Source organism: Apiotrichum porosum (genome assembly GCF_003942205.1).
Source record: "Apiotrichum porosum strain DSM 27194 chromosome Unknown scaffold_15, whole genome shotgun sequence".
Taxonomy (NCBI): Eukaryota; Fungi; Basidiomycota; class Tremellomycetes; order Trichosporonales; family Trichosporonaceae; genus Apiotrichum; species Apiotrichum porosum.
The window spans coordinates 236971-256302 of record NW_021167122.1 but is presented as its reverse complement, the minus strand read 5'-3'; the positions used below and the strand labels follow the sequence as shown (position 1 = coordinate 256302).

General features: G+C 57.7%; 6 protein-coding genes across 6 annotated transcripts; 3 read left to right on the top strand and 3 right to left on the bottom strand.

Annotated features, from left to right (window-relative positions):
- On the bottom strand, nt 1-5990 carry SPO11_1 (endodeoxyribonuclease; the record flags this gene model as incomplete). Its single annotated transcript, XM_028618865.1, has 18 exons — nt 1-171; nt 227-284; nt 326-461; nt 622-903; nt 943-1135; nt 1828-1918; nt 1988-2152; nt 2838-3140; nt 3478-3569; nt 3619-3676; nt 3723-3763; nt 4176-4233; nt 4274-4491; nt 4533-4604; nt 4944-5057; nt 5111-5311; nt 5397-5436; nt 5590-5990. The coding sequence occupies 18 exons, from the start codon at nt 5988-5990 to the stop codon at nt 1-3; spliced, it is 2694 nt and encodes an 897-aa protein (XP_028472753.1).
- A 1571-nt stretch (nt 5991-7561) lies between these two features.
- On the bottom strand, nt 7562-8379 carry EHS24_003165 (uncharacterized protein; the record flags this gene model as incomplete). The annotated part of the gene is made up of 2 exons (XM_028618864.1): nt 7562-8184; nt 8223-8379. The coding sequence occupies 2 exons, from the start codon at nt 8377-8379 to the stop codon at nt 7562-7564; spliced, it is 780 nt and encodes a 259-aa protein (XP_028472752.1).
- A 2899-nt stretch (nt 8380-11278) lies between these two features.
- On the top strand, nt 11279-11972 carry EHS24_003164 (uncharacterized protein; the record flags this gene model as incomplete). The annotated part of the gene is made up of 2 exons (XM_028618863.1): nt 11279-11660; nt 11698-11972. 2 exons carry the CDS (start codon nt 11279-11281, stop codon nt 11970-11972), a joined length of 657 nt encoding a protein of 218 aa, XP_028472751.1.
- Nucleotides 11973-13105: 1133 nt separating this feature from the next.
- Nucleotides 13106-13701, bottom strand: EHS24_003163 (uncharacterized protein; the record flags this gene model as incomplete). The annotated part of the gene is made up of 5 exons (XM_028618862.1): nt 13106-13155; nt 13209-13266; nt 13313-13433; nt 13473-13537; nt 13591-13701. 5 exons carry the CDS (start codon nt 13699-13701, stop codon nt 13106-13108), a joined length of 405 nt encoding a protein of 134 aa, XP_028472750.1.
- Nucleotides 13702-13969: 268 nt separating this feature from the next.
- Nucleotides 13970-16184, top strand: EHS24_003162 (uncharacterized protein; the record flags this gene model as incomplete). Its single annotated transcript, XM_028618861.1, has 5 exons — nt 13970-13982; nt 14025-14072; nt 14117-14199; nt 14237-16100; nt 16159-16184. 5 exons carry the CDS (start codon nt 13970-13972, stop codon nt 16182-16184), a joined length of 2034 nt encoding a protein of 677 aa, XP_028472749.1.
- A 299-nt stretch (nt 16185-16483) lies between these two features.
- MCM2 (MCM DNA helicase complex subunit) lies at nt 16484-19279 on the top strand (the record flags this gene model as incomplete). The annotated part of the gene is made up of 1 exon (XM_028618860.1): nt 16484-19279. One exon carries the CDS (start codon nt 16484-16486, stop codon nt 19277-19279), a length of 2796 nt encoding a protein of 931 aa, XP_028472748.1.
- Between the last annotated feature and the right edge of the window lie 53 nt (nt 19280-19332).

The window sequence follows — 19332 nt, the reverse complement described above, 5'->3', positions numbered from 1 at the left end:
CTAAGGGTTGGATGCCAGCTGCTGGCAGATCTTTTGTACGAGGAACTCGTGCACAACCCACTTGCCACCCTTGATAGCTTCAATGTCGCACTTTCGTTCGCTTTCCGCCATTAACTTGGCCTCATCACGCCATTCTACGGACAATCTCTCATCGGCGAGGAGACCCTTGCACTAGCCAGTCAGTGAAAAGTTTCAAAAGGTTTCAAGAAGGATGGGTCACACATACCATCTCTTTGTCGGACTTTTCAAACGGGCACAATTCATCCGCTGTCATGTGGAACGCGCTGCAAGGTTAGAATGACAACGACCGTGTGCACCAGCTCACCTGCTGAGGTCAGTCCAGCGCAGAAGCGGGACGATGCGCGGTGTGAGTCCATTGTCGGCGCGGTGTGGTGCGTGTCTTGAACCGTGTTTGACCGTGACCAGCAGGTTCAGGCCGTACGGATTGGGGTCCGTTAGGCCTAGGACAGGCACGTGAGAGAATGCCTTGGCAAGAGCGGCGATAACCTCTTTGCCGGCCACATGGGGTGTGCCTTCGATCCGGACCCGTTTTACAGAGGGGTGGGTTGTACGGGAGCTGGGCCGTGTTGGTGGATGGGGCTGAGGCTAGACCCGTTTTACAAAGGAGGGGGTGCGTTGTAGGGGATCTGGCCGTGTTGGTTGAGGGGGATGAGGCCGGCCTGGTGTCCAGGTGGGTTTCGATGCGCTCCAGTGCCGAGAGCACTAGATCCATCTTCTCCTCTTGACGCTTTTGCTGCGCGGGACCACTCTCGAGAACGTCCATACGCTTCTCGAGGTTCTCCAGACGTTGTTCGACACGCTCCAGGATGGCCTTTTGTTCGCCTTGCACGTTTTTAACGACGCCGCCGTCCTGGTGGGTTTTGCGGACAACGTGGAACAGGTCTGCAGTCAGCATGCCATACGCGATATGCCAGGACACACCCTCGACGACCTCGCGGCCAGTTTTTGGTGGCTCTGGCGCCGTAGCAGGCGCGTCGGTGGCGGCGGGAGTAGCAGCAGGCGGGTTCGACGTGGGGGCGGGCGGGTTCGTGGGTGTCGAAGCGGGCGCGTTCGACGTGGGGGTAGCAGCGGGCGGGTTCGAAGGTGTGTTGTGAGAGCTGGCCCACCACGGCCCCTACTGCCACCGCGCCTTCCCGTTCCCCGAGCCGCACCGGGGGGCATTGTGTTGTACTGTTTGAAGTGGTTGAAGGGGTGGTGTGGAAGGAAACACCAATGATGAGATACAAGTCAGAGAGAGACGCATGCTGATTCAAGAGACAAGCAGAAGCATCACCCCGCCCCGTTCAAGCGCCCATGAACAGCAGCGTGCACGAGGCCATGTGGGACGCGGATGTCTCTACCTCAAAACGAGGCCATACGCCTACGCCTACGCCCTGCTGTGTGGACAACGGGCGCAGACGAGGGGCTTCTTCGCGACAACCAGCGCCTCGGAATTCTCAACGCTTCACATTTGGCAGCTTGTAGTTGATGGTGATGGCACAGGCTGTAGCTTGCGCAATTGCAAGATTGCTGCTTGAGTCCAAAGTGCGCTTGGTGACTCTACTTGCAGCGACGCAGGCCGCCTGGACGCTCCACCACAGCCTGTCGCCACTGTCCTCCCCATGTCACTATCACATTGTGCCCAAGCGCCCAACGTCCCATGTGGCCTGTGGCCTGTGGGCTGGGCGGGCCTGGACTCCTGCTGGTCACGCTCTGGGATGGCTCCACATAAGGCTCGTGCAACTCTGTATTTGGCGGGAACGCAAGGTCACGACTGGTCGCGATCGCGACTTTGAGACCGTGTAGCTTGGGCTCGGTGTGACGCACTGGCTGATCTCCGTGGTCTGCGAAAAGCGATTGGTCATTTTCTGCAATCGCAAGAGTCCAATGAGTGAGTGGCATAGGTTGGTGACGCTCTCTGATGCACTGATGAAGTTCGCTGTTCAGCCTTCCGTACTCGAACTGCAGCACTGTGGCAGTTACTCACCTACGTCCGCCTGCCTGCAGTGAGGGTTTCAGAGATCCGAGGGTCAGAGGATCAGAAGGCACGACGTCCATTCGCCCAGGCGTACAGGGCGTAAACGTCGACTTGGCGACGGGGTGACACTGACCTTGCGCACCGCCTCCCCAAAGCCTTCCCGCGATAAGAGAGCTGTTTCGCGAAACGTGTATTATGTAACCGCCCAACTTTTGGATACAGACCATGATACATACAAAACTACTATCCTTTGGCAGGCCCAAGTCCTCAGGCCTAGAGGCATTCAATGCGCCGCTTGTGTTATCTCTCTCTCCATGTGTCTCGGCTTGTACGTAACTTGCTTCAACAGGAACTGGACAGGTGATAGCGGACGCTTATCCTGTGATCCACGCCGTGCAGGGTGGCGCCGAGAAACGCGAGTGGGATGTCAACCAACTCGCCGCCCACTGCAATTCCACTGGGCAACCCTGGTGAGCTACCCTCGTTGGGCGCGGACCAAAGGCATCCTGGAGTGGCAGCAAGTTTGGCGCGACTTTCGGCAAGGACACCAAAGGTAGCTCGGGTCCCCCCCGAGATAGCCAAGAATAAACTCGTCGAGCAACTGAGCGGCGCGTCAAACAAAGACCCAACGCGCGAGTGTCACAGGCCAACCAGGTCGTGGCACCAAGACTACGACTCACCTCCGAGCTAAATCCCATAGCAACATTGTTGACAACTCCGCGAAGGAAGCTGTTCTGCCCAAGGACGAGGTTGGCATGCAGCATGGTGCACAGCTTGCGCAGTCTCGCTGCCCCCTTCTGCGTGTACTGGCGCGGTTGGCAACGCAGGTTAGTACCTCCTGCTCAATAGGATAACGTACCCAGTGCGCAAACTTCTGGGTCCCGGAATGACAGTTCGGAGCCTGTAGTCGATGGACTCCCGGATCACGTCTATCGTGTAGTCCAGGGGTGTGGTGAAGCTGGGCGCTGGACCTGGTACACCACCATCATGCGCAGACTCCTCGTCCTTAGACTTAGAATTGCCATTACTGGTGTCGCTGGGCGCGACGACATGGCCCGCTCCCGTCTTTAGGCGCTTCGTGTGCCGTGGAGCATCGCGCTCGTCGGAGGCGCGGCGCGTGTTGTTGGGAGGTGGCTGTTGGTCGGCTGCCGAGGGATCGGTGCTGACGAACGCGCGCGAAAAGAACTCACAGTCAGTACATTGGATTTAGCGAATTTAAGTGCACTGTTTCTGGCTGGCACCGCAGGTGCAGGTCACGACATGGATCTTTGCGCCTCGAAAGTCACCTACCGATCCAGTGCTGGAGTGAGGCAGGGGGATTGCCGTTACAGGGACAATCGTAGTACAGTTGGGCGACGTTTGCATATGTCAAGCAGTCAAATGCGCACCATTGCAGAACGTGACTTGCGCATCGTCTCACCACATGAAGTATTTCATACGTGCTCGCTGATCCGGCCTACAATGTAGGAATAAGCGGCGAATGCGCCACCTTGACGCACTTCATGTTGCATTTCAGGTGCGCCTCTGCCATCGCCGTTGCATCCTCCCTCATCGATGTGTCCATCACGCGGTCCTGGATCTGGCCCACACTCTGCTTGGTCAGTGAAAGGCTACGAGCTTTCTGCGGGGCCCACACGTACGGTCGTAGCGTCACCATTGCCAAACGTCGTCATCTCACTGGGTGTCATTTCGAAGACACTACAGGGTTAGCATGTCAATGACAGTTGGTTTTGTACCCGCTCACCGAAAGTGATCCCAATAAAGGAGATGCCCACGCGCTCGACGCTGGGGGTGCGCGGCCCGTCAGCCCTGAATGGATGCGTCCGACCTCCGTGCTGGATGTTGCGGACAATGACCAGGCCCTGGGGGTTGGCATCCGTAACAGCCAAAAGTGGCACCTGGGAAGCGGAGGTCGGCAATGATATTGAGGGCGCCAACGTCTTTTAATGATAAGCAGCATTGTATAGGATCATATGCATGCATGTGCAGTCACGCCAAGTGTTGGCCAGCCGCCGCACAATGTAGCGGTAGATGGCCGCCGTGCCTCCGTCTACACAACTCATGTCACATTTGGCTTGCATGGTTGCCATGATGATGGCCTCGGCGCGCATCTCCTCATCGAGCCGCGTGTCTTGAGCTATGCCGATGCACTACTAGTCAGTGAGAGGTTACATGCGGGAGCCACACACAAACTTACGCATTTCACGTCGCTCTTGTTGAACGTCTCGAGCTCGCTCTCGCACATGTCGAATTTACTGCAGTGGTTAGCATGTCAATGCCACCGTACTAGCTCACTTGGTTAGGTCCATAAACTTGACACCGGCTCGTTGCACGCTGGGCGTGCACTTGCCGTCCGCACGGAAGGGCGGGCCCCTCGGTCCATGCTGGATGTTGGCCAAAATGTCGAGGCCGTGCGGATTGGCGTCCGTCAGCGCCAGCATCGGGATTGCAGGAAATGCTGCCCGGAGGTTGGCGATGGCAGCCAGAGTGCCGATATCCGCGAATCCGCCCGTCTGGCAGTCAGCAACCGGATAGTCAAAAGGTTGGAACGCACCGACATGATCGCGCCACGCCCAATGCTCGGGTCGCGCAGGATGCCACTCCTCACCAGCTCCCCGGCAAAGCCCTGCAGGTCAGCAACCACAACCTCTTGCTTTTGCCTCACGTGTTTCTCCACGATGACAACGAAGCCGATGCCGCCCACCAGTACTGCATTCGAGCAGATCTCTCCCCGAATCGGCGTCATAAACTCAGCATGGGTGAAGGGAACTGGGAGCCGATGAGGGGACAGCGGGTCAAGAAACCCCAACCGAGAAGAACTGCTGGCAGCGATCTGCCCGCGACATTAGGCGAGGATTCGGAATGTCTCTCGCTTGGCGCCGGGGAAGCCGAGGACGAGCTCGTCAACAAACTATGTGTCTCCAGTCAATCTAGGATCCAAGACGCAATGCTGGACGTTGCGAACAATGTCCAGGCCCTGGGGGTTGGCATCCGTAAGAGCCAAAAGTGGCACCTCGGGGAAACTAGCGCGGAGGTCGGCAATGAGACCGAGGGCACCGACGTCTGCGTATCCGCAGAGCTGAAATCAGCAAATTGATAGTCAAAGACTAGAACGCACCGACATCATCACACCAGGCCCAATGTTGAGCCCATCGGAATGTGCATCAGGTCGCCACAGACCGCGAAGCGCATGTGGGCGCTGTGCGGGGTAGCGCCACTGAGGGAAAGGGACAGGCAGCCCGGACTGGCGGCAAGCATGGCTCCGCTTTCAGCGTAGGCGCCAAATGTCGCTCGATTCGCCCCGGGGTATCCCAGGACGAATTTGTCGAGCATCTGAGTGGCGCGTCAAACAATGCTCCAAAGCAGCGAGTGTCACAGGATAACAGAACCTGGTCGTGACAGCAAGACTACGACTTACCTCGGGTCGAAACCCTGCGCCCACGCCGTACCCCATTCCCCTGAAGAAGGTCTGGTGGCCAAGAATCAGGTTCGGCTGCAGGGGAACGCACATGCGTCGCAGCAACGACGCCGCCGGCGGCGAGTACTGCTTGGGGCGCCTCATGAAATGTCAGCCGTAGCACGAATGCAGAAGCCCAATGGGATAAACATACCCCGTGCGCAGGCTCTTTGGGCCGGGAATGACCGTGCGCACTGCATTGTCGACCGAGTTGTTGATGACATGGTTTGTGTAATCGATGGGCCTGGCAAAGCTGGGGGCTTCAACCAACCCCTCACCATGTCCAGACTCGTCGTCCTCAGACTCAGAGTCTTCGTCGCCCGGGTCGCTGGGCGGCACAGCTTTGGCATTTGTCGCCTTTAGGCGCTTTGAGCGCCGTGGATCGTGGTCGTTGGATGCACCGCGCTTGTTGTTGTTGTGCGCGGGATCAGCCGTGGTAGTGATATCATCGTCGTCGAAGGCGCGGGAAAAAAAGCTGTAGAAGCCTGCCAGGACATCGGGGTCGGCAAGGGCAAGAGCAGTGGCACTGTTTGGTGATATCGCAGTCCGCGACATGAAGGGCTCGTTTGTTGTTGATGTTGTTACACTAGGAAAAGAAAAGCAAACGAGGTCCAACAATATATTGGCTTGCGAGGCGAGGTCGTCGAACCAGAGGGCAAACCTGACCAGTCGCGGTGTCGTGATAGTGTCCGCTCGGAATCTCCGTTTTAAAGCACCATACTTCCGCACAGCCAGGATGGTGATGCCCTGGGGCTTGCAATCTTTGCAGGTTTCATCTTTTGTACTGGACTCAACTTTACTAGCACATTGATACAGGGTAGGACTCGCTAACCCCCATGACCGGGGCGTCCGGGAACGAGGGCGCGACGTCGGCAACGACATGCTGGCCTCGCATGCCTGACTGGCCGCGAAGCTGTTGTCAGAAACCAATACTGGAATACTGAACCCACCCACTGTGACGAGCACTCCTGGGCCGAGACGGTCATCCCTAAGCAAACCTCTCTGGACAAGTGGTGTGGCCAATCTCTGTAAGTCAATGCCCAAAACCTCATGAGTGGCTCACATTTTTCTCCAGTACCAAAATCCAACGCACTCGCCCCCTAAACGTGACCCCGGTGCTGGAGGGTATCGAGTTTTGTCCTTCAGACCCCTGGGGTCCGTGGCCGATGGAGTATTCTTTGCCGTCAATGGTGTACGTCAGGTCACTCGCAGCAGACGCAGCGATGACTGTGCTGGTCTTGCTTTGAATGTTGAACGTGGAGCGACTCGCTCCCTTCAGGCCAGCAACAATCTCGTCCAGAAGCTAAGGGCTCATCAGCCCAGGATCAAACAAGCAAACAAAGACTCAAATTTGCGCCAACGGTTGCCAGATCCGGGTTGGTGCCATCCACCTTCCGATTGTAGTGCCCTTGGCGCAACTCAAACGACAAGTCTTCGACAATGTTCTTGTGGAGTCGCTGGCATACGATCTTTAGTGTTTGAAGTTGCTTGGGTTGGAAAGATTTGGGCTTGCTGAACTGTCAACTTCACGATGCCAGATTTCAGTAACCTACTTGGTGTACAAGCTCCTGGGGCCGGGACGACTGTTGTTGGCGTCAACGTTGAGGACAAATGGAATCCAGGTACGTGAGCGCGAGGAGTTGGACACTGGAGTGTTGTGGTTTGATGGGGACAGGTGGCGTATCGTCAGTGGCCTCCACCTCACCCCAGTGGCCATTCTCTGCACGCGCAATGGGGTCTTCGGGGGAAGGGGCGCGTGGTGGCGGAAGGAGGGTATTGAAGAAGGCGAAGCCAAAGTTGTGAGTGAGGAGGTGTGGACGTTGGGAGTAGTAGAGAATGGATGGTATGAGATGGATGGGGGGGGTGGCTGTTCATTTTGTGGGGGAAGGTGGAGGGGTGGGTGTTGATGGGATTGTGGAACATGATGTGTGCATTTGCAGAAGGAAAAAAAAAGGAGAAAAAAAAAAAAACAGGCGCGGCAGCCTGTGCGCCACCCAACTTGTCCCCCCAAAGTCCTGTCTGGAGTTGACTAATCCATTTGCATAGAGGGACAGGTGTAAATACACTATCAGATGCGGGTCCCGTGAACGTATTGACAAATAAGTTGGACGTCCTCTCCCAAGCTCTCACGCCTCGTTGTTGTCACCTTGCAGACCCATTGGCGGAGAGGACGGATGAGTATCCTGGTTCAGCCTTACGCGTTGGCGCGGCGGCGAGGAGCTCGTCCAGGGCCGCTCATGGTATGACGAGCTAGGAGGGGTAAAGGTTGGACGGGAAAGGGAGGTCGACGAACTTGTCGACGAGCTGGGATGCGCGAGGCCATCGGCAGGGGGAGGGCGAAGGAAATCGTCAGTGCTAAAGCTAGCGGGAGGGTGAAGGACAGGGGAGGGGCCGAGTGAAGAGGCCGGCCTAGAAGGGACGGGGTCGCGCCTGGGCATTGGTACAATGATGCGAGGGCTTGGCACACTGCGCATCGGGCTGTTTGACCGACTGACTCGGTCACGGTCGCTGACGAGCCGGTCGAGCAGTTCCTGCAACCAGTTGGTCCGTTCGTTGAGGTCAAGGTAGCGGTCTTCGAGCTTGTTGTACTTCTCCTGCTGGTTCTGGGATTGTGATTCCAGGTGCTCGACTCTTGATTCAAGTTGGGCGTTGGCTTCCTGGAGAGCCTCATTGGAATTCTGCAGTTCCTTGTTAAGCTGTTCCTGCCACTTGAGAAATGTGTATGTTGCCTCCGCCTGAGCCAAGACGTCTGTCACTCATAAGCACATGTCATTAAGCAGCACCTACTCGTTGCCATCTGGTAGGTGGCCCGCTGTCTCTCTGTCTCCAGGTTCGCAGTTGCGTTTGAGGGGCGCTGCTGTTCTGCCTCGAGGTTCCCAGTGGCGTGGGTGCCCTCATCTGATGGAGGCGACGAGAATGAGAGGTCGTAAGGCGGTGGGGACATTTTGGGGAGTAGGGAAAACGGCGTGTTGGTGAGGCGGAGAGAGAGAGAGAGAGCGCGCGCGTGTGCTGTGTGTGCGGCGAGAGAAAGAGCGAGAGAGAAAGGGCGAGAGAGAAAGAGTGAGAGTGAGAGTGAGAGAGAGAGAGATAGAGAGAGAGAAGAAGAGAAGAAGACGGACGTGTCGTGTGAGAGTTGACGTGGACACACGTGGAGAGGGCGTCGATACCGACTGATCGGCATGATCAGCGCAAGAAAACGGACACGACGGAAACAAACACCATAAGGCCCTGCCACCTCGGCTCAACGTGTGCCCAGCGTTCTGAAGGCCGCCTCCCCGTTAGGTTTGTTGTCTGCACTGTCATACGGGTCATTAGCGCCCCACAAGCAGAAGCCGCAACAACGTGTCACTGTTTATGAATGCCACATCTGCAACTGGTGAGGTGGCGGCTCGGTCCTTGGATGGCCACATACGTCGTTGAGACTGTGCTCGTTGACAGCAGTAGCGCTGGCAATTGTAGCTGTGATGTGTCTCATTATCCATTTCCTCAGTCTTACCAACAACAGGTGACTCAGGTCACCGCCATTCCCCTCAGCGGAGCATCAGCATTATTATTACTCACTCGGTTTCTCGTTAATTGATTTACCACTCCTGTAGGTTATGGCGGCCCCGATGAGCCACCAAAACACAGACGTTATTGACCAGGAATCAACCTTGCGATAGAAGCCGGTCGTCATGCAATACACAAGTCTTGTGCTGTGTCGATTAGCCTATTGGATGCACCAACGAAAAAGGAAAGGAAAAGAGGAAAAAAGGAGCGAAAAAAGAGAAAAACATCTACTGGTGACCCTCAGATTCCAGGGCGCGCCGGCCTCCGCGCGACAAGCCCGACGCCACTCACAGCTGAGCATTTCTAATCATAATGAGAGAGAGCTGCATGACAGTTCATCCGGCCTCGGAAGCGGAGAACTCTTGTATGTGGTTATATGCCTAGAGTCTTGTGGCTTCTGCCCACAGCTTGTCAGACGGAAATGTGGCGAAGGCGCATGCCCAGGTGCGCCGAGGGCCCTCTGTATGTACTGCCGACTCGGGACCACCGTCCGCTTTCCCTGTCGTTACTCCCTGTCTGCCCGTTTGGCCTTTGTGGGTAAAATAGTGATGCCTCGGTTTGGTGGAACCACAAATGGCTCACACTGATAATGTGGCGATAAGATCCTGCTGTCGCTGCGTCTCTTGTCCGGTGGCGTCGATGGTATGGACCTGCGGCTTATCCTCCGTCATTCCTAGCGCAACTGAACTTGGTTTACAGCATTCAATCTGTGCGAAGCTCCCTCTCCCAACGGCAGCGGCCGGCACGGAGTTGGTACAGTGTCATCATGGGAGCAAACAGGGAGCCAGCAATTAGCGCAATATCTTACAAAGCGCCTATTGCTTGCTGTACTGCTATCAGATCACATGTACAGTAAGTACGTTACATCACATATGGCCTCTGCCGACTATTAACACGAACCTTAGTTTGCCTTCTGGTTTTGGGCTTGGGAACTGGAACAACTACGGAAACTTAATTATGAGCCACGACCCACAACTGATTTGTTCTGGCGGCCTTGGGGACGTTTTGCGAACAACGGAAACTTAATTATGCCCCACGAGGACAACATGACTGGGCGTCGGGCTATATGTTGGTCAGTTTCATCACCGAAGGTTAGGTTACACACCGAAACATAGACCTTATCACTGATCACTGGATCACTGGAAGGCCGGGACGGACAGAGAGCAGACCCGCTTTAACTTGCGGCAGCAGATACACTTCTTGCTGCGTGACGTGAGGTCGGAGTAGCAAGCGTCAGACCCACCATCAGCACACTCCTCACATGGGGGCCAACGCCTCTGGCACGCGGGAGTGTACTGTTGGAGCGCATTCGTCTATGGCGTCAGTTAAATAGCGGCCATCAGTGTCGTACGTGTTGAATTATGCTGTGGGCATCGTGGCCAATAGGAGGGGCGATTGGGTTGATCCCCATGGACTGCGCACGGGCGGCGTCTGACTCGATTATTTTGCGACGGTGGCCCTGAAGTTCATTCTGAACGGGCCCCATGGGGAGGTCGAAGGCCAAAGGATTGTTTAGAGGAGGCTGAGCTTGTTGCTGGAGTTGGGCAACGGGGTTGAAGAGCTCTGCCTGGGTAGGCACACTGTTGCCCCCAGCCACGCCGCTGGCACCGTTGGGAGCCGCCACTGTTGGGTCGGGACAGCAATGGAGTACGAATCACCATTCTGGAACTCACTTAGGAAGACGTTGGGGAAGGAAGACAATGAGGAGAAAGAGGCTCAAATTCTCTGCTGCTGTCTACAGGGACGAGTGAGGAAGAGAGAGCAGGTGCTATCAGGCGTCAGGACGTACATCAGTCGCTAGCGGGCGTACTCGCTTGGATGGATGGGGTGAAGAGGTGTAGATGGATATGGAGACTGAGAGATGATGGGAGGAAGGATGAAGGAAGGAAGAAGGATGATGGGGGAGGGGTAATGGACGAAGAGTGATGGAGAAGACAGCTAGCCATCATGTGATCATGGGCACGACAACCACCTTCCTTCGGTCGCCGAGGGAAGACATCGAGGGAAGACAGCGAGGGAAGACAACGAGCGGACCGGAGGCCTGCAGGAGGTGAAGCTAAACGATTGCAATGCTTGTTTGGTTCCGTGCCTTGACGTCCACCTTGGTCGTCTCTCCACCCAACTGGTTCCCAAAACGCACAGCTGAGCCTTCACCTTCACAATGGTGCTCGTTGCATCATGTCCGTGTCCTTCATCATCGTGCTATTTGTAGGGTTATTCACACAGCACATCTTTTCTTTCCACATTGGCTCATCAGAACCTCAACACATCCCTCCACCACACATCCACCCACCATGTCCCACCCAAACACAAACCACAGTCTTCGCGCACAGCCTCCCCCCTCTCACCCGCCTGCCATCCACAACGGCGGTCCGCAACTCCCCCCCCCTGCTCGCTCACGCATCCCCCACCCATCGTACGCCCGGTCGTACATCCCCAGAATATCATTCCTCGACACCCATCACAACCATCACATAGCGTTCATCCAAGACAGCGGTCCACAGCTTGCGCCTCTACTCGCTCCACCACCTCGTTACCCTCGGTCCGGTCGTGCAGCCGGGATGGACCATTCCCCGGCCGACGTTCTACACGATCAGCGTTACAGCCCGGCAGGCGCTCCCTCAAACCTCTATGGCAGTAGCGATCAGGACGAAGAAGGCGCCAACGCTGTTTCCGGTAGGAGCTGGTGTATGTCTCATGCTGAACGTAACAGAACTTGTGGGTATGTTGGCCGAACTGCACACCCAGAACGCAACTGCGCAGGCCATGCAGATCGAGATTCTTTCTGGTGTTAACAGACTTGGGATCCTTTCCATCCTCAACGAGAAAATGGAGGAAATCAGCAGGATCCAGCTACGAATCGAGGCTCAAAACCAGACCATTATTGTGCAGAATGACAAGATCCGCAAGCACGAGCTCGCCAATGTCATCCCTCCCTTCCGTCGGTCACCCAAGCAACATCGTTTCTGCACCCCTTTGCCTGCCTGAGATTCGGCCCCCGCACGCCCCACGGTCCAACTCTCTCAGTACCCCTCCCTCACGTCTTCCCATTCCCGCGCGCCTGCCAGTGTCGTCTGCGCTGCATACGCTGGCGACCCGCAGCGCCTGGACTTGGCAGGACCGCCGACAAGCGCGTGACAGCTCTTCGCCGCTCCTTTCGTCGTACAGGACAGACGACAATGCCAGGAGCGTCCATGCCAGAGGCCCACTGGCCAACAGTACCCCGCCGAGGTGAGTTGTCCTTCAGTGGCTGTAGCTCATGTTTATTTAGCGAGCACCACGGTCACTTCCTCGTTCTCGCAGCCCGGTCGGCTTTGTTTCTCGCCACCTGCAGAACGGAGGCCGCCAGCTGTACGGCCACCCTCAGCAGTACGGCGGTCACCTCGCCGAGGTGGGACACCGCTCGCACCCGTAAGCGTGACCGAACTGTTCCTCATGGTATACCCGTAAATAAAGTACCCTCTCTGCCTGTTAAGGTGCTTCGGGTTAACGCAAATGTGAATGCGGGAGGTCACTGTACAATAGATTGTATGCAGCTGTGTGGCACGTCCTGGCAGCTAGTTTGCTGCTTCCCGGAAACAGCGGCACGTGGCCACGCACCACGCTCGCGCGCTCGCGGCTCGCCCTATTTCGCACGCACCTCACATTCAGAATATCAAGTGCCCGGTTCGATGAGAAGGCCCGAACAGTCTCTTCACGTAGCCTCATCAAATGTATTGCTTCGTACTGTAGAACGATAGCTATCTACCTTTTGGTCCTTCGACCCATGACTCTCAGTCTCGACTCCACACTCGCGCGACATCACTTACAGGGACACAGTACCCACAGCGGTCGTTTTGCGCGGTGTTCCCATGTATCGTCTCCCCGTGTTCGCGTATTGAGTCCATCACAGGTGCACATAGTGAGAACGGTGGACTTCGTTGCGAAGGCGACTGGGATGATCAGTCTGCATGGCAGCTCACTGGCCCACTGGCCACTGGCCACTGGATCACTGTATCACTGCACGTGTGCCGCACAGGTCGTCAGGTGTTTGATCAGGCCTCCGCGGAGAACTCAACACTGAGTCGAGGCACAGTCGCTTGGGGGTGGCATTTCCAGACCAGCACAATACATTGCAGAGCCTAGAGCATGCCGAGGAACTTCTCAATGTCCGCCTGACCACGGAAGCCAACTGATGTTGGTTAGAACACAAGCTTCGACTAGCCAAAACCAACGGTCACTCACCAAACTTGTTCTTGACCTCGCCGTTCTTGAACGCGACGACGGTGGGAAGGGCAGTGACCTGGGGTGGGCGTTAACACTCATCCAATACGCATGGCCTAACGCACCTTAAACTGGCCGGCAAGGTCGCCGTGCTCGTCAACGTTGACGGTCATGAGGTCAAAGTTGCTCTCGGGTCCAGTGACGCCCTTGAGCAAAGGGGAGAGGACGCGGCACGGCTGGCACCAGCTGTTCCATTCAGCTTAGAACAAGGCCACATAAGCTTACTCGGCGTAAAAGTCGACAAGGACAGGCTTGTCCGACTTGGCGTCAAGCACGCGAGCCTTGAAGGCCTGCAGTATGTCAGCAGGAGGAAACGACGGCGGCTCAACTCTGGGTTACTGACCTCTGCGTCGGCGTCCAGGAAGTGGTCGCGACGGACGGCGGTGGTGTGGAGGGTCCTGCGGGCTGCGAGGGAGAGGGATGTGGAGGCGAGACGGGTGCGAAGGACGGACATGGTGACGGGTGAGATGTGAGAGATGTGAGAGATGAGAGCGATGAGCAAGCAACAACAGTCATCATCGGTTGCACTCGGCAACATCTCGCTATGTCGAGCGGATTCCACCAGGCACGAAAACGGAGATTTATCTCCGTGTTTTTCCACCCTTAAACGCACCGGCGCACTGGGTTTCATCTTTTTGGCCACCCAAAATTCTTTTCACGACGTCAACAAGCATTTGTACCAGTATATAGATACCAACACGCATCACACAAACACACCCATAATGCCCAAGGCAGGTGCGTACATCTAGTCTTGAGAAGCCTACTGACAAGCGCCAGCCAAGAAGAACGGCGGAAAGAAGATCTTCTCCATCCCCACCGCACAGCGTACGTACGTCATGACTGGGACCCAAACGCTGACTTGGACGCAGGCAACAAGAAGGATGGAGGTGTCCCCAAGTTGAACGCTCCCAAGGACAAGCGCCAGCAGGCTGCTCCTTACACAAAGGCCAAGGTGGGTTGAGCTCCGTCCTGCACAGCTAACGCTGTAGCCCGCGCCCACTCCCAATGGTGGTGTCCGTTCCATGGCCGCCCTTGCGAGCACGTCCAACCACCTCGGCGACACGTACGCAACCGCCATGGCCAACGCCGTTGCTGACGACGGTACCCCCGTCGATGCCTCGCTGACTGTGCGCGACTCGTCCGCCAAGGCGTTCATGCGCGAGCTCCGTAAAGTCATTGAGCGCAGTGACGTTATTATCCAGGTGCTGGACGCCCGCGACCCCGAGGGAACTCGCAGCAAGTGGGTCGAGGACGAGGTGCGCAAGCGTGATGCCCAGGGAAAGAAGCTTCTCGCCGTGGTCAACAAGATTGACCTTGTCCCGCGTGCCAACCTCGACGCTTGGATCAAGCACCTCCGCCACTCGTTCCCCACCATGCCGTTCAAGAGTTCGACCCAGAGCCAGCGCCAGCATCTGAGCCAGAACGCCGTACCCGTCAGCCAGGTCGCTACCGTCCCCGGTCAAAAGGCTGTGGTTCGCGAGCTGCCCACCACGTCATCCTCGCTCGGTGCTCCTGCCCTCCTGGACCTGCTCAAGCAGTACGCTCTCTCGACCCCTCACTCGGCCCTCACCGTCGGTGTCGTTGGCTACCCCAACGTCGGCAAGTCGTCGCTGATCAACTCGCTCAAGCGTTCGCGTGCGTGTGGCGTCGCCGCCATGCCTGGCAAGACACGTGTGGCGCAGGAAGTCATCCTTGACAAGGGTGTCAAGATTATCGATTGCCCCGGTGTCGTGCTCGAAGACTTTGGCCGCGCGCACGAGGGTGTTGAGAACCGCAGGCGACAGGCCGAGATCATGCTGCGTAACTGCATCAAGCCCGAGCTCGTTGAGGACCCCACCGCGCCCGTCGAGGTCATCATCGAACGCGCCGACCCCGCCTTGTTGTGCAAGCTCTACAACATCCCCTCGTTCACCGACTTGCGTGACCTGCTCATCAAGATTGCCCTCACCCGTGGCCGTCTCGGCAAGGGCGGTATTCCCGACCTCCAGGGTGCCGCTCTCCAGATCCTCCGTGACTGGAACTCGGGCAAGATTCCTTACTTCACCCGTCCGCCTGCGGTCCACCCGGCCAACGCGCCTGCACCGGTTGTCGAAGGCGAGAACGACATTGCCATGGACGGCGACCGTGTGGGCGAGGCCAAGCTTCTCACTAAGCTTTCCGAGGCTTTCAGCCTTGAGGGTCTGTTTGACAACCTTGGCGACGAGGCGGCCTGGGACGGTCCCGAGCCCGAGCCGGAGGCAGAGGACATGGAGGAGGAGCAGGAGATCGTGCCGCCCCAGGCTGGACCTAGTGTGCCGTCGGCCCAGCAGACCAGGGCAATGGGCGCATACATGCCCCCAATGTCGCCTGGATCGGACATGAGCTCGCCTCGTTCGATGATGCGCGACTCGCTCTCTCCCGAACCCCGCGACTTTGGCGCTTCGCGCTACCCGTCCGCTCCAGGCATGTCGGCCGGCGGCAGCGGTGGCGGCGCATTCATGCCCGCTCCCTCGCGTCCCAACGCCCACGCATCCAGGCTCTTCACAGCCGAGGAGCGCGCCATGCTTCCTGCCACGGCTCTCGACCGCCAAAGGGCCAAGCAGGCCGCTAAAAAGGACAAGAAGCGCCGCGCTGCCGCCGAGCGTACCGAGGGCGAGCTCTTGCTTGGATTCATGGACATGGACGTCGACCACGGAGAGGCGGAAGAGGAGGCGGAGCTGCAGTACCAGCAGGCCCGCTTGTCGGGCAAGAAGGGTCGACAGGAGAAGAAGGCTGCTGCCGCTGCTGCCAAGCGTGCTGCTGCCCCAGTGCCACAGGTGACTGCCGAGGCGCAGCGTGAGGCCGACTTTGCCAGCTTCCTCGCCAACATGGGTGGTGAGTGGACAATGATTGCATAACGAAGACGCCAGTGCTAACGTACCCCCCTCCGCAGCGGACGAGTCGGACGAGGAGCTATAGAGATAGAGAACGAGCTGTACATGGATGTATATGAGCACAGAATGGCTGTTTTGGGATAAAATGTGCAAAATACGCGCGACATTAATTCGGCGACGCGTCCACCCCCCCAGGCCTCGACGCGTCCTGTGCGCTTTCCGCCGCCGGCGTGTCCGTCCTGAGATGGCCATTTGCCCCCATCTCTCGCTCGTTCTTCGCACCACCATTCTCTCGTTTCTCTACTCTTGTCTCTCTCATAACAACAACCAGCGATAATGGCAAGTGTCAACCACACCCCTTCGACACTGCCAGCAACTAACAACATGCAGTCTTCACCACCACCCCCTTCAAGCCAGCCCCGCAACAAACGCAGGCGCGAGGACATCCCCTCATCGCCCGAAGCCGGCCCATCAGGCCACCGCTCCTCGTCCCCACCCCCGTCTTCGCTCCCTCCCTCATCTCCTCCCGCCCCGTTCTCGGACTTTGGTGACGAGGAGGATGTCGGCGATGACGAGGAGGAGGATATGCGTGTGCGCGGTCGTCGCGATGTTGCGGATGACTCTGATGACGAGGGCGAGGACCTGTTCAACGACAACCTCGCGCGCGACTACGAGTCCAACCCGGACCTCGACACGTACTCGAATGCCGACATTGATGACCGCTCCTCCATCCAGGAGATGTCGCGTGCCGACCGTCTTGCCGCCGAACGCGACATGGCGCGCCGCGACAAGGGTCTGCCTGGTACCAGGGCTGCGCGCCGTGGACGCGTGCCAACGTTCCTCCAGAGTGACGACGACGACGATGGAGGCTTCGACGGCGGTTTGCTGAGCGGCATCAATGCCAATCGCCAGCGTCGCCAGTATGACGAGCGCATGCCTCAGGACGATGTCGTGGACAGCGGGGAGATGACCCTCGAGCACCTGGGTGACGTCAAGACGTCATCCGTCGCCGAGTGGGTCGCTGTCGACCAGGTCCGTCGCGCCGTCCATAAGCATTTCCGCTCGTTCCTCATGACCTACACGGACGACAATGGCGACTCCTTCTACGGCCAGCGTATCAGGCACCTGGGTGAGGTCAACTCGGAGTCGCTCGAAGTCTCCTACATCCACTTGGGGTCGGTGCGACCCGTTCTCGCCTACTTTTTGGCCAACTCGCCCCAGGCCGTGCTCCCGATCTTTGACGAAGCGGCTCTCGAAGTTATTCTCATCTACTACCCTTCGTACGACCGCATCCACTCGGAGGTCCACGTCCGCATCACCGAGCTTCCGAATGCCATCACCCTCCGCGGCCTCCGCCAGAACCAGCTCAACTGCCTTATCCGCACCTCGGGAGTTGTCACGCGCCGCAGCGGCGTCTTCCCCCAGCTCAAATACGTCAAGTTTGACTGCCAAAAGTGCGGTGCCACCCTCGGCCCGTTCTACCAGGACACCACCAAAGAGCTCAAGATTTCGTTCTGTACCGCTTGCGAGTCTCGCGGCCCGTTCACTGTCAACTCGGAGCAGACCGTGTATCGCAACTACCAGAAAATGACCCTCCAAGAGTCGCCTGGTTCCGTGCCCGCCGGTCGTCTCCCTCGCCACCGCGAGGTCATTCTTCTCTGGGACCTCATCGACATTGCCAAGCCCGGAGAGGAGATTGAGGTGACCGGTATCTACCGCAACAACTTTGATGCGTCGCTCAACTCGAAGAATGGTTTCCCCGTCTTTTCCACTGTCCTCGAAGCCAACTTTATCAACAAGAAGGAGGACCAGTACGCTGCTGTCCGTCTCACCGAGGAAGATGAAAAGACGATTCGCAAGATGGCGCGCGACGACCGCATTGCCAAGCGCATCGTCAAGTCGATCGCGCCGTCCATCTACGGCCACGACGACATCAAGACGGCCATTGCGCTTTCGCTCTTTGGTGGTGTCTCCAAGGACATTAACCGCAAGCACCGCATCCGTGGTGACATCAACGTTCTCCTCCTCGGTGACCCCGGTACTGCAAAGTCGCAGTTCCTCAAGTATGTCGAAAAGACTGCTTCGCGTGCCGTCTTTACCACCGGTCAGGGTGCCAGTGCCGTTGGTCTCACCGCTTCGGTTCGCAAGGACCCCGTCACCCGCGAGTGGACGCTCGAGGGTGGCGCTCTTGTGCTTGCCGACAAGGGACACTGCCTCATTGACGAGTTTGACAAGATGAACGACGCCGACCGTACCTCCATCCACGAGGCCATGGAGCAGCAGAGCATCTCCATCTCCAAGGCTGGTATTGTTACCAGTCTCCAGGCGCGCTGTGCCATTGTCGCCGCTGCCAACCCTATCGGCGGCCGCTACAACGCCACCATCCCCTTCCAGCAGAACGTCGAGCTCACCGAGCCCATTCTGTCGCGTTTCGACGTCCTCTGTGTTGTCAAGGATCCCGTCGACCCGGTCATGGATGAGCACCTCGCCCAGTTTGTGGTCGGCTCGCACCTCCGCTCCCACCCAGACTTCCAGCCCGAAATCGACGAGGTCCAGGTCACCACCGCGGTCGACGAGGACATTATTCCCCAGGACATGCTCCGCAAGTACATCATGTACGCGCGTGAGCTCATCAGGCCCAAGCTCTACCAGCTGGACCAGGACAAGCTCGCGCGTCTGTACGCCGACCTGCGTCGCGAGTCGCTTGCCACGGGCTCCTTCCCCATCACCGTCCGTCACCTCGAGTCCATGATCCGTATGGCCGAGGCGTCCGCCAAGATGCACCTGCGCGAGTTTGTGCGCGCAGACGACATTGACCTCGCCATCCAGGTGACTGTCGGCTCGTTTGTCAATGCCCAGAAGATGAGTGTCAAGAAGACCCTCGAGCGCGGTTTCCGCAAGTATGTCAACCAGGCAGCCGACCACGACGAGCTCTTGTCCTTCCTCCTCGGCCAGCTTGTCAAGGAAAAGGCCCAGATCTACTGGCACCAGCGCCAGGCCAACCCGGACCGCATCTCTGTGCGCGTCGCTCAGCTCGAGCAGCGCGCAAAGGAGGTCGAGATTTACGATGTCGGGCCCTTCCTCCGTTCCCGTCTCTTCAAGGCCAACGGCTACAAGCTCGTGCCCGGTGAGGGGGCCGGCGCGATCGAAAAGGTCTTTGTGGTCGACGACGGCAACTAGATATGTGACAGGGAGAGGGATTCAGTTAGGGGATATAGGACACTCTGTAGCAC